General features: G+C 23.6%; 2 protein-coding genes across 2 annotated transcripts; one reads left to right on the top strand and one right to left on the bottom strand.

The window, feature by feature from the left end:
* Positions 1 to 1,764: 1,764 nt before the first annotated feature.
* On the bottom strand, positions 1,765 to 3,234 carry OCT59_025549 (uncharacterized protein; the record flags this gene model as incomplete). Its single annotated transcript, XM_066139258.1, has 5 exons — positions 1,765 to 1,781; positions 1,863 to 1,988; positions 2,078 to 2,398; positions 2,861 to 2,972; positions 3,049 to 3,234. The coding sequence occupies 5 exons, from the start codon at positions 3,232 to 3,234 to the stop codon at positions 1,765 to 1,767; spliced, it is 762 nt and encodes a 253-aa protein (XP_065992166.1).
* Positions 3,235 to 12,230: 8,996 nt separating this feature from the next.
* Positions 12,231 to 13,351, top strand: OCT59_025550 (uncharacterized protein). Its single transcript, XM_025317190.2, has 2 exons — positions 12,231 to 12,853; positions 12,939 to 13,351. The coding sequence occupies exons 1-2, from the start codon at positions 12,756 to 12,758 to the stop codon at positions 13,138 to 13,140; spliced, it is 300 nt and encodes a 99-aa protein (XP_025178861.1). The 5' UTR covers positions 12,231 to 12,755; the 3' UTR covers positions 13,141 to 13,351.

A 13,351-nucleotide genomic window follows, 5' to 3' on the forward strand; every position in this document is an offset into this window, starting at 1 on the left:
GTCATAAATCTATTACTTATGACCGCTATTGCACACAAAAAATCAGTCAAGGAAAAATACATGTGCTAAAGGGTATTTGCTTTATTAATAGTCTTCATATGATTATCCAAAGCTGTTTGTCCTTTGTATTGTTTATAACAGATGGGTCACTTAACCATTGCTTCTTTTGGTAAAGAAATAGTTGAAAGTGAAACAAGTTTCTAGAATATTGACGCAAGTATATATACAGTACAATAAATGTAAAGCGGTAAACATAAACACCAGAGGTGTATTTAAGTAGCATAGTTTAATTTTATTAGCTGACAATTGATATGATGGTCCCTCTTACTGATCGCAAAAATGTCCCCAAAAATTTTAGGGACTTCCTCTATTGGCCGATATGAGGATAGAAATCATGTTTTTCAATGATAAAAATATTAATGATGATGATAGTCATACATGTTATCTGTTATAGTCAATTATCTGGTTCAGTTTAATATTAAATACTATGTAATATGTCATGATTATAATATCATATGGTACAAAATACAAAAAGTTGGTGTAGCTAAATATTCAGTGCAGATACATTATTTTAATTATTTTATCATCAAAAGGTGTAGTGCTAGGACCCCAAAATATATATACAAAGGTAAGGTGGCGGCCAAAAAAATTTACTATTAGCTGTACGCATTTTTTCAGGGCCGGAATTATGATAATATTGGTCAATATCCAAAAAAGGTAATACCTTCCACCAGGAATTATCTATAGGGAAAGATTTTCATAATTTTTTTTTGCTGATGGTACGCGAACTTTAACCTAACCTTTTTATGTATATTTCAGGGTCCTGTAGCGCTTATAAAATGCTGATGGCAGCTAAAGAACAAATGGACAATTCTAACACTTATATTGATTGGTTAGAAAAAGCAATATCAGAAGATTACATCAAATACCATATTATAATCATGAAGATTTTACTAATAAAGAAGGAATAAGTAATGGGTCTTTTAGCTTTAAAATTTCCATTTAATTTAACTATTAACAAAATTGTAAATATTTAATAAACTCAAATGGAATTATAAATATAAATTAGCACTACAACTTGCAAATGCTGTAAAATGTTTAAAATGTTTGCATAATGAAGGAATTATTTATTGTAATTTGGTAACATAATAATTTACTGTATATTAATTTTTTTAATTTGACTACATCAAGCAATAAACTAATATATATGTTCATTTTAGCATGCATAAATGTACTTGTACTTCAAAATAGAATAAAGTTAGCAGATTTTGGTTTATTAAGAAATACTAACTAATAAATCATATAATCCTTGTTGTATTTCCTATGTTGACTAAAATATTTAAATAAAAGTCAACAATACAAATTAAATACAACCAACTATTGAGATAAGTACAAAAAATTTTACATCATTCTATACATTAGAAATGGTTTTATATACTTATTATTTTAATAATTTATATTTGATAATTAAAAAAAAGATTTATTTAAATTACAAACTAAGTAATTTGTAAAATATTCACTACTCTATCCTAGTGTTTATATAATTCTAAAAAGAGAATATGTATTTGATATTTGGATAAAATATAAAAAAAAGGAATTATTTAAATTACAAACTAAAAATCTTTGAAACATCTTACTACTCTAGCTTTAGTGTTTAAATAAATCAAAAAAAGAATAAAATAAATAAAAAACAATTTTTGTTGAGTACATGATATCAAATATCATTTAAAAAGAAACTATAAACCTTTTTTAAAACACAAATAATTAGTCTGTTTTAATATCTAAATAATTAAATAAATAAAATTAGTTTCATGTAAATAATTTGCAAATTAAATTATTTTATATCATACTATATTACATACCTAATGACTTCAAATTAACCATACATTCACTCAAATCTTCACTTACAAGCATTTCATTCACTTTTATACTAGCTTGTGAATCTTCACTTTCAGGAATTCCATTCAATTTTTTGCTAGTATTTTCATCTGTTTTAATATTTAAATAATTAAATAAATAAAATTAATTTCACAAAAATCACTTGCAAGATTAATTTTATACATACTAAATTACTTACCTAACAATTTCAAATCTTTAATCATATAATCATTCAAATCTTCACTTACCAGCATTTCACTTTCAAGAATTTCATTCAATTTTTTACTAGTAAAATTAAGCAAGCGACTTGTATAACAAGCCTGTGGATGAGATTCAGTAACAAGATTATTATGTTCAATTGGTGCATTTATAAATTCCATAGCATTGCGTTTTAATACTTCATCAATATCTTTAATTTCCTTGCCATAAGGAAGATAAATCCATTTTTTAATAATTTCTAAAACTTCCTCAGAAGATGGCCTTTTTAATGGATCTTCATCCCAACATTTTTTCATTAAATCTACATAACATTGTGGAGTATTTTCAATAATTTCAGGACGTTCACCTTTACAAATACTTAAACTAAGTTGAATATCATGTGCTCTATTGTTAAATGGTGGTATTCCAGATGTAAATTCCCACATAATCATAGAAAAACTGTATATATCACTAGCTGAAGTATAAGATTTGCCTCTTAAAACTTCAGGTGCCATAAATGGTACAACACCAAAAATCTTATACTCTTTTAAAAATGATTTTACAGGTTGACATAATCCTAAATCACTAACATAAATTTTATATGCTCTATTCTTTTCATCTTTTTCATAATAATTATGATTTAAAATATTGCCATCATGAAAATCACAATGAATAAGATTTTGCTTATGTATCACATTAAGTCCAGAAATAATTCCATACAACATATATAATTTTTGATCCCAAGCACTTTCAACTATTCTTGTTAAGTTTTCTCTTAAATTACCTTTGTTTGCATAATACATTACTGCCATATATTTTAAAGTATCTGGATTTTTTGTAAATCCATAAAAATAAATAATTTCAGATGAATCTAAACAACTTTCATGACATTCCCACTATAAAAAATAATAATATATTAATAAAAGTAGATTATAATTTAAATTAAAAAAATAAAATAATATACTATCATACTTCATTTAAAAATTCATTCAAATTTTCATTTAAATTATTATGACATTTAAGAATTACTTCTTTATCATTCTTTAACCAAATAGCTTTGTATATGGTACCAAATCCTCCTTTATTAAGATATTCAACATTTTTAAATTTATTATAAGGAATCCATTTTAATCCTTTTTCCAAAATAAATTTATCCATAATTGTATTTTCACTTTTTCCAAATCTATAAATTTAAAGAATTAAAAATATATTAAAGTTTATAATAAAATTTACACTAAAACACTAATGTTAAGATTAAAATTAACACTTACTCTAAAATTCAAATAGGAATTTAAGATAATATATGTCTTAGTTCTTGTATAAATATATACAATAATAAGTTATATTTCACAACTTACCAACTAAAGTAATAGAAATTTTAAATGAAAGAATACAGTTAATAAATAAATATTATATAAAATATGTAACAATAAAAATAACAAATAACCTACAAGCTATATTATTAAATAATTTTTAAATAAAGAATTTAGTTAGTTTAAATTATATGTAAATATTATAACAATAAGTAATAATAGAATTAAATAAATAACTTACGATCTAAAAGAAATTACAAAATAATTTTTTAAATAAAGAATTTGATTTAATAGTTTAAATTATATGTAAATATTATAACAATAAGTAATAATAGAATTAAATAAATAACTTACCATCTAAAAGAAATTACAAAATAATTTTTTAAATAAAGAATTTAGTTAGTTTAAATTATATGTAAATATTATAACAATAAGTAATAATAGAATTAAATAAATAACTTACGAGCTATATTATTTTAAATAAAGAATTTAGTTAGTTTAAATTATATGTAAATATTATAACAATAAGTAATAATAGAATTAAATAAATAACTTACGAGCTATATTATTTTAAATAAAGAATTTAGTTAGTTTAAATTATATGTAAATATTATAACAATAAGTAATAATAGAATTAAATGAATAACTTACCATCTAAAAGAAATTACAAAATAATTTTTTAAATAAAGAATTTAGTTTAATAGTTTAAATTATATGTAAATATTATAATAATAAGTAATAATAGAATTAAATAAATAACTTATAACTTACAATCTATTGAATAAAGAATTTAGTTAGTTTAAACTATATGTAAATATTATAACAATAAGTAATAATAGAATTAAATAAATAACTTACGATCTAAAAGAAATTACAAAATAATTTTTTAAATAAAGAATTTAGTTTAATAGTTTAAATTATATGTAAATATTATAACAATAAGTAATAATAGAATTAAATAAATAACTTACCATCTAAAAGAAATTACAAAATAATTTTTTAAATAAAGAATTTAGTTTAATAGTTTAAATTATATGTAAATATTATAATAATAAGTAATAATAGAATTAAATAAATAACTTATAACTTACAATCTATTGAATAAAGAATTTAGTTAGTTTAAACTATATGTAAATATTATAACAATAAGTAATAATAGAATTAAATAAATAACTTACAAGCTATATTATTTAAATAATTTTTTAAATAAAGAATTTAGTTAGTTTAAATTATATGTAAATATTATAACAATAAGTAATAATAGAATTAAATAAATAACTTACGATCTAAAAGAAATTACAAAATAATTTTTTAAATAAAGAATTTAGTTTAATAGTTTAAATTATATGTAAATATTATAACAATAAGTAATAATAGAATTAAATAAATAACTTACGATCTAAAAGAAATTACAAAATAATTTTTTAAATAAAGAATTTAGTTTAATAGTTTAAATTATATGTAAATATTATAACAATAAGTAATAATAGAATTAAATAAATAACTTACGATCTAAAAGAAATTACAAAATAATTTTTTAAATAAAGAATTTAGTTTAACAGTTTAAATTATATGTAAATATTATAACAATAAGTAATAATAGAATTAAATAAATAACTTACGATCTAAAAGAAATTACAAAATAATTTTTTAAATAAAGAATTTAGTTAGTTTAAATTATATGTAAATATTATAACAATAAGTAATAATAGAATTAAATAAATAACTTACGATCTAAAAGAAATTACAAAATAATTTTTTAAATAAAGAATTTAGTTTAATAGTTTAAATTATATGTAAATATTATAACGATAAGTAATAATAGAATTAAATAAATAACTTACCATCTAAAAGAAATTACAAAATAATTTTTTAAATAAAGAATTTAGTTTAATAGTTTAAATTATATGTAAATATTATAATAATAAGTAATAATAGAATTAAATAAATAACTTATAACTTACAATCTATTGAATAAAGAATTTAGTTAGTTTAAACTATATGTAAATATTATAACAATAAGTAATAATAGAATTAAATAAATAACTTACAAGCTATATTATTTAAATAATTTTTTAAATAAAGAATTTAATTAGTTTAAATTATATGTAAATATTATAACAATAAGTAATAATAGAATTAAATAAATAACTTACCAACTAAAAGAAATTACAAAATAATTTTTTAAATAAAGAATTTAGTAAGTTTAAATTATATGTAAATATTATAACAATAAGTAATAATAGAATTAAATAAATAACTTACGAGCTATATTATTTAAATAATTTTTTAAATAAAGAATTTAATTAGTTTAAATTATATGTAAATATTATAACAATAAGTAATAATAGAATTAAATAAATAACTTACGATCTAAAAGAAATTACAAAATAATTTTTAAATAAAGAATTTAGTTAGTTTAATTTTACAGTATGTAAATCTTATAACAATAAGTAATAATAGAATTAAATAAATAACTTACGAGCTATATTATTTTAAATAAAGAATTTAGTTAGTTTAAATTTTACAGTATGTAAATATTATAACAATAAGTAATAATAGAATTAAATAAATAACTTACGATCTAAAAGAAATTACAAAATAATTTTTTAAATAAAGAATTTAGTTAGTTTAATTTTACAGTATGTAAATCTTATAACAATAAGTAATAATAGAATTAAATAAATAACTTACGAGCTATATTATTTTAAATAAAGAATTTAGTTAGTTTAAATTTTACAGTATGTAAATCTTATAACAATAAGTAATAATAGAATTAAATAAATAACTTACACCCTATATTATTTAAATAATTTTTTAAATAAAGAATTTAGTTAGTTTAAATTATATGTAAATATTATAACAATAAGTAATAATAGAATTGAATAAATAACTTACGAACTATATTATTTAAATAATTTTTTAAATAAAGAATTTAGTTAGCTTAAATTGTATAACAATAGAAATATAGGCATCATATAACTTACACCCTGAATTATTATTAATTTTTTTTTTTATTAGTTAGATATAAATATAATAAGAAAGGTATTTGCTATAAATTGAATATATTACTTACAATCTATTTATTTAAATTAAGAATATAATTAATTAAATTATATTAAATATTGATAAATAAATATAATAAATTAATATTCTTAAGTATTATAACTTACTAGCTGTAATATAATTAATTAGTTGTTATTTGAATATTATGTAAAATAAATAAAGTAAAAAACTATTAATTTAAACAACTGATAACTTACAAACTATAGTATTAAATGAATTATTTAGTCACATAGGATATAATAAAAATAATAAGTAATTTTATTATTATTTAATTATAAGATAACCTATTAACTTACGAGCTAAATTATTTAATATAATTTTTATATAATGCAGTTAGTTTGTATATTATATATAGGTTTATTTACAGATAAGTATTCAAATTATTTGCAATAAAAATTTAATATTTCAGATACCTTCAAATTCTTCAGAGCCATTTTTATTTTCTTCAGAGCCATTTTTTTTATTAATACTACCGGAAACTAGTTTTATCATATTACCAATTTGTTAAAAATTTCAAAATTCTTATTGTATTAAATGTTCATACTATATATACGATTTTTACCTTTACCAATACATTGACCCATTACTATGTATTATATCAAAATTTTCTCTAACTGAAAAGAATAAAACAAATCTTTTTTTTCTTCTTTTTTTTATTATTTATTAAACGCCTTATTAGTATGAGTAAATATGGTAATAATATTTATGCAAATTCATTATGTACATCATAAGTATTGCATATATGCACATATGACATAAATGTTGCATATCAATCAATCTTTATTGTTACGTAGCAAACATCACGAAATAGAGAAAATTGTCTCATATTAAATATATAAATTTCAAAAGTCATTAAGAAGGTCAAGTTTGGCTGCTTTGCAAGTTTACTTAGAATGACAAAGGTAGTTTTAAATATCACTATCGATTTTTTGTAAAATTGAAAAATGATCGGCACATATTCATTTTCTAGTTTTATTTTAAAAAAAAAGTTGCGGAAATATTTGGACAAAGTTACAAGTCAGTTACTAAAAACACTAAAAAATATATCAAATTCTTCAACATAATAGAGTAGGAGTGTAAGGTTCCTCCTACATGGAAATTGTTTTCAATCTTCAAGCCACACCCTCAAAAAAAGACCTACATATAATGGTTCAAGACCTATCAAAAGTGTATGATCGCGTAGAAATCCCGCTTTTAGAGCTGGCATTATGAAGAATTTGCATTCCTAAAACTTTAATCACTTTTATTATCAACCTTTTTACCAATAGGAAAATCAAGTTATCTTTCAAGATTGGATTGGCGACCCATATAATGTCACAACGGGAAATCCATTTGTCCATTATTATGGGTTATCTACCACGATCCCATATTCGAGACTATAAATAACTCCCCCCACGCTGGCATTTCTTATGAAGATAAAATTCCAACTCGTATCCCTAATGATGATCTAGATCACAAAATCCAAGGTTACTTGGACGATACCATCTGGTTATCAGATAATTTGAATACATTACAATAAAACCCGGCCATCGCTGACAATTTTTACCAATTAGCCAATATCAAAATCAATAAACACAAATGGACAAAATGACGCTTCTAACTAATAATAACGACATAGCAAAAGATCCTCATCTAACGATCAATTTTGGACTCTTATTAATTTTTGATACTGTTGTCTTTATTAGACCCATTTGCGCTAAGGTAGGCTCCTAATATTCTGGTAGCTTTTCCTATAGGTAGAATGTTAATTTTAACTGAATCATTACCAAAAATAAAGATGGTGAATTACGTTACCTTTCTAATACGGAAAAAAGAAAATCACTAATGATCACGTGATTTAGTGATCAACAAAGTCATTATACCAAAGGATAGAATACTTAGCTTTCTTTAGCATAGTTTAGATAGCGTTTGGCTTTTTATTTAATTAGTTCTTGTCTATCTTTCTGTAATCTTGTTCACATGGGTAATAAAAATAAAAATAAAAATAGAATACTTAGCTTTCATATTTTAAAATCAATTCCATTTTACGATCAGTTTTAAACATATAACACATTTACCCAAAAATACATATAATTCGATTATTTATAGCTCTATTTATCTACATATAAACAATATTTTTGATAATCAAATGAAAGCTCAAGCTTCTATATTTGTCGCTCAAGCAAACTCTCTTCACACTTCAAATACTTTAAAATTTTTAATGTTACTTAGTCAATATCGTTTTTGGTTACCTTTTGATTCTAATAACTTTTTTTCTCTTTTCGACTTGTTCCTCGTTCATTTTCACGTTTAGGATTTTTTATTTACTTTTTTTCGTTTTTACAATCTTTCTATTTCAACCAATTTTCAATTTAGAGTTAAATTATATTATTAATCCAACCCACTTGTTTCCATATTAATAGTCTTCGTCAAAAAGGTATCATGTTTCTTGACCAGATTATCACAATTGATTCAGCTTATTTATTGGAATATAAGGACATCAAAACATCGCTAATTAACAAAACAGGTCACATTCCAAGATGATACAGTTTTTTAAAAGAACACATCACCCTACAAAATAACACGAATCGGCTTAGTATCGATCTGGGACAGAAGTTGATACAAAATCCACGCGTTCAACGGCTGAAAATACCGATGTAATGTTCAGACCCTATTAGTCATACTGGAAACCCCAAATGGATCGCTACGTGAGCTCCTTTCATTAAGGATGTTGTCTACGGGAAAATTTTGACCCCTAACACACTTTAACATTACTTCGCCAATTATATATATAGAACATTGGATACATCAATTACCAATCAACGTGATAATACCTCAGCATGCAACAGTTGTAGTCTTCATTTTCCTTATTATATAGGTCCCCAAAAACCAAAGTGTATTGTGAAAGTTAATTATACACCAGCATCAAAAACGTAATTTACAAATGCTGGCAGCGCACAACATCAACAAAATTCAAGACCTTAGTCATCCAAACTACCGTCTACTCGCCTATAATGATTATTTAATTCAGCACAATCAATCACCGCCTCCGACATCAATTAATAATTTAGTGTCTACCCCAGACTCAACTTCGCGGATAAAAACCAACATTCATCAATCACTAACCTTATCACACCAAAAGAATTACATCCTCTTTGATCAATATTACAGAAGTGCTATCAAATTTCCACAGCATCCAATACTATACAGATGGATCTTACCAACCAGATATTGGTACAAACGATATGCACATGGGCTATCCAATTTAGATGAACTCAACGTCACTTATCATGGCTCTTTACAATACATTCCGTCTTCAGTTAAAGCTGAAATCATGGCAATTTTAACAGCATTAATTACCGCTCCATTTGGTGGCCTTATTACGATCAATACCGATTCACAAGCAGCTATAGATGCATACCATAAATCTGCCAACTTATCCTCAATTTCACCTCAAAGATATAATAAAACTAATAATAACACACTTTGGACTTCTATCCATCATATTATTCTAACTTTAAAACTTTAATACTGTTAAATTCAACAACATTAAGGCGCATTCTGGTGATACATCCAATGATATTGCAGGCGCTCATGTAAAAGAAGGAAGATTTACACAATTGCCAACTGCGATCATACAAGAGAATTTACCGGATCAAACTGTCACGCTAATTTGGTACCTTTAGACAAGGATGTATCGGTACCTTAATTAATTACAAGCAATTAGATAATCACCTAAATCACAAAAATTTATCAGACACTAAACAACATACGGCTAACCACTGATTAATTGGTCTTTATCAAGTAAATGGTTTAATTACAACTCTCGTTCAGATGGTACTAGCACTTTACATACCAAGGACACAGTATGGAAAATCCAAGCTTCAAATAATACTTTACCTATACTCAAGAAATTTCCCAAAATTAATATTGAACCAAATTATCTGTCTGCTTTGTACCATACAATCCACCTTTCAACACATGGCGTAACAATTGGCGGAATTATTGCACAAGGAAGGAGACAAATTACTCATTTGTATTCGGGCTTTTACTAATAAATCATTATTTACAAATGCCCTTCTTTTATTAAGATCTTATGTCACCTATGACTTAACTAAAATCATACAAGCCCATATGTCTTTGCACAAATGAACCATCACGACCGCGCTCAAATTTTAGCACTTTCATTACAAGAAATCAAAGGCAACATTATTTGAAAACAACGTTCCAATAAAATGGAAACAAAGGAAACAAAGAAAATGGTTTAGCCAAACGACATTTTATTAATTACCGAAAAAACAATGGTCCATTTGCAATACCTCAAAGAGACACTGATGCACCTTCTCCAGCTACACACCGATCTAATCCTCGTTCAGGAACCTCGAAGTTCGAATACTGTAATCCTCAGCACGATTTTAAGAATTATAAAAATCAACAAGATTTACTCTTTATATTATTCTCTTCTTCCAATTTTTACATAGTGGATCCTTTTACCACAATTTGTCTTCTCTCATAGAAATAGTTCGTACACAAAATCCATTTGTAGTCATTGAAATAATTATTTTACAACGTAAAAAAAAATATTTTACGTGATGTTATTAATAAAATGTATAGTACTATTTATGTGAGGCGCTACAATAATGCTGATATTAGTAACATTAATTCTTATTTCGCAGTATTCTTAATGGCACAGTGTTCGGAAATAACCTGGTCATTGCGTTTTTAAAAAATGTGGCGCTGTTATGCTAGAATTATCGAAATGACGTAGGTCATTTGTCATTTGAATCATTTGTCATCTCGAGTCATTGTTAAATGGCGACAAACTTATTGGATGGGAAATATTGATCCAATGAGATATTTATTGTTTACTAATTTTTTTTAGCCAAATCTTATCGAAAGTGGGGGAAAAATTTTTTACCATAAAAAATGTTTAATAATCATACAGTACCGGTATCTAATTGTCTATATAATAAATAAAAATTATTTTTTATTAGTAAGAACAATTGTGAAGTTATGAACGGAATTCATCCGATTGTATTACTTGAGTACTGCGAGTAACTTTAAAAATTCTGTGATACAACTCCTGCGGTAAAAACAAGTTGTACTTTAAATAGATTTAATAAAATTAGAAAATAAAGCACATCATATCATTAAAAAAGGAAATAGATTTTTAAAAAAAAAAATTTATAAAAAGATCATATTGTTTCATTTTTTTAAAGTATGTTACTTATTTGTTAACTAATTTGTTTTTCATATTGTCGCACGCAAATTTAAAAAAAGAAAATTTTTTTGAGAGATGATCTTTTTAAAGGTATGAGTAATAAATTAATTATGCAACAACGAATTGAATGAACTTCAAATTTAGGACATAAAACGCCCAATGAAACTTTATTTTGAGAAAAAAAAACAAAACAAAAAAAGTAAATAATATGATACCATTTTTCTTGGCGATTAAACGATAAAATTTATCTTTAATGATAATACATATAAAAATTCTTTGTAAGTAAATATCAAGGAACCCCTGATTTTACCCTTTTTTTTTTTGAAACACAATGAGATTTAATAAAACATACGATATTATTGACAATGATATGTCATTGGTTAATTGATGCATTGACCGTAGTAAAATGTTACATGTGTTCAAATTAAGAAATTGACCGTAGTAAAAATGTTACATGTGTTCAGATTAAGAAATCAATACATTAATAAGATCGGTGATGTACGACATATAATTTTCCGGAATCAAAGCTTCCGTGTCTGCATAATAATCGGTCATTGACTTCCGTTAAAACTGTTGTTGTTAACTTTAATCTAATCTATCGATTATTATAAATTCGTTATTACAAATAAATTGTTTAACCTAGTTGATGCATCCATAGTTTATATGCATATTTTTTTATATAAAGACGACATAAAAATATCTATTCAAATATTAATTTTTAACGATAAAAAAAACCTGTTGACGTTAATTTTAACGATAAAAAAACCTGTTGACGAACAATATTAAAATTATTTTTTTTTTTGGTTGATCCGAATAAAAAAAAACTTTAATTTTAAATATTTATACATTGGTTAAAATTTAATCTTAAAATTTTTTTCACTCTCTTTTCTTTCCTTCTTCACTTTCTCTCACGTATATATTAAATTATCCTTCAAAACTTGTAATCATATACTTGTAATCATATACTCTTGTAATCATATACTACTTGTAATCATATATCATTATCCCATCAATACATACATTCTACATTCCACATTTCCACGTCTTCAAAAAAAAATCTTTTTTCTTTAACAACAAAAACCTTACAAGAATTATTCATAATGTTTTTCAGAGTCTTAGGAGTTACTTCACTTGTTGCAGTTGTCGCGACAAACACTTCAAGAGTCGTTCATCCACAGGATCGTTATCATACTAAAAAGTAAGTTATATCAATGATTTATCGTTATATACAGTACGAAACATCGTTATATACGGTACGATTAATAAACGAATTTTCTTTATAGGGAAGAACAACAAACTTCAAATTATAATCATAATCATTATAATGTTCATCCTCATTATCAATTTCAATATCAACTTAAACCAAAATATCCTGCATTCACAAGATATAGTCAAGGGGTAGACATTGATCCTACAAACATTACCAAAAAATCAAAATCAAAAAGATCAAAGTCCAACAAGCGAAACACGAATAGACACCTATGATCTTTTTTTTTGTATATTTTGAAAGACATTATTGATTTATTTTTTTTATTTCATTGTATTTCTTCTTGTAATTTATATTGTTAAATGAATTTCTTTCCTTCTTCTTTTACATTCATTTTTTTTCTAAAAAAAAATAGCAAAGTATCATATTGTAGCATTATTTATTATATTCATAGTGTGATTTAAATAAAAAACAATTTAATGTAACTTT

This window comes from Rhizophagus irregularis, chromosome 5 (assembly GCF_026210795.1).
Source record: "Rhizophagus irregularis chromosome 5, complete sequence".
Lineage (NCBI taxonomy): Eukaryota > Fungi > Glomeromycota > Glomeromycetes > Glomerales > Glomeraceae > Rhizophagus > Rhizophagus irregularis.

Coding starts and splice junctions, on each gene's coding strand:
- OCT59_025550 (XM_025317190.2), top strand. CDS start 12,756: ATGTTTTTCAGAGTCTTAGGAGTTACTTCACTTGTTGCAGTTGTCGCG. Junction 12,854..12,938: donor GATCGTTATCATACTAAAAA/GTAAGTTATATC, acceptor TTTTCTTTATAG/GGAAGAACAACAAACTTCAA.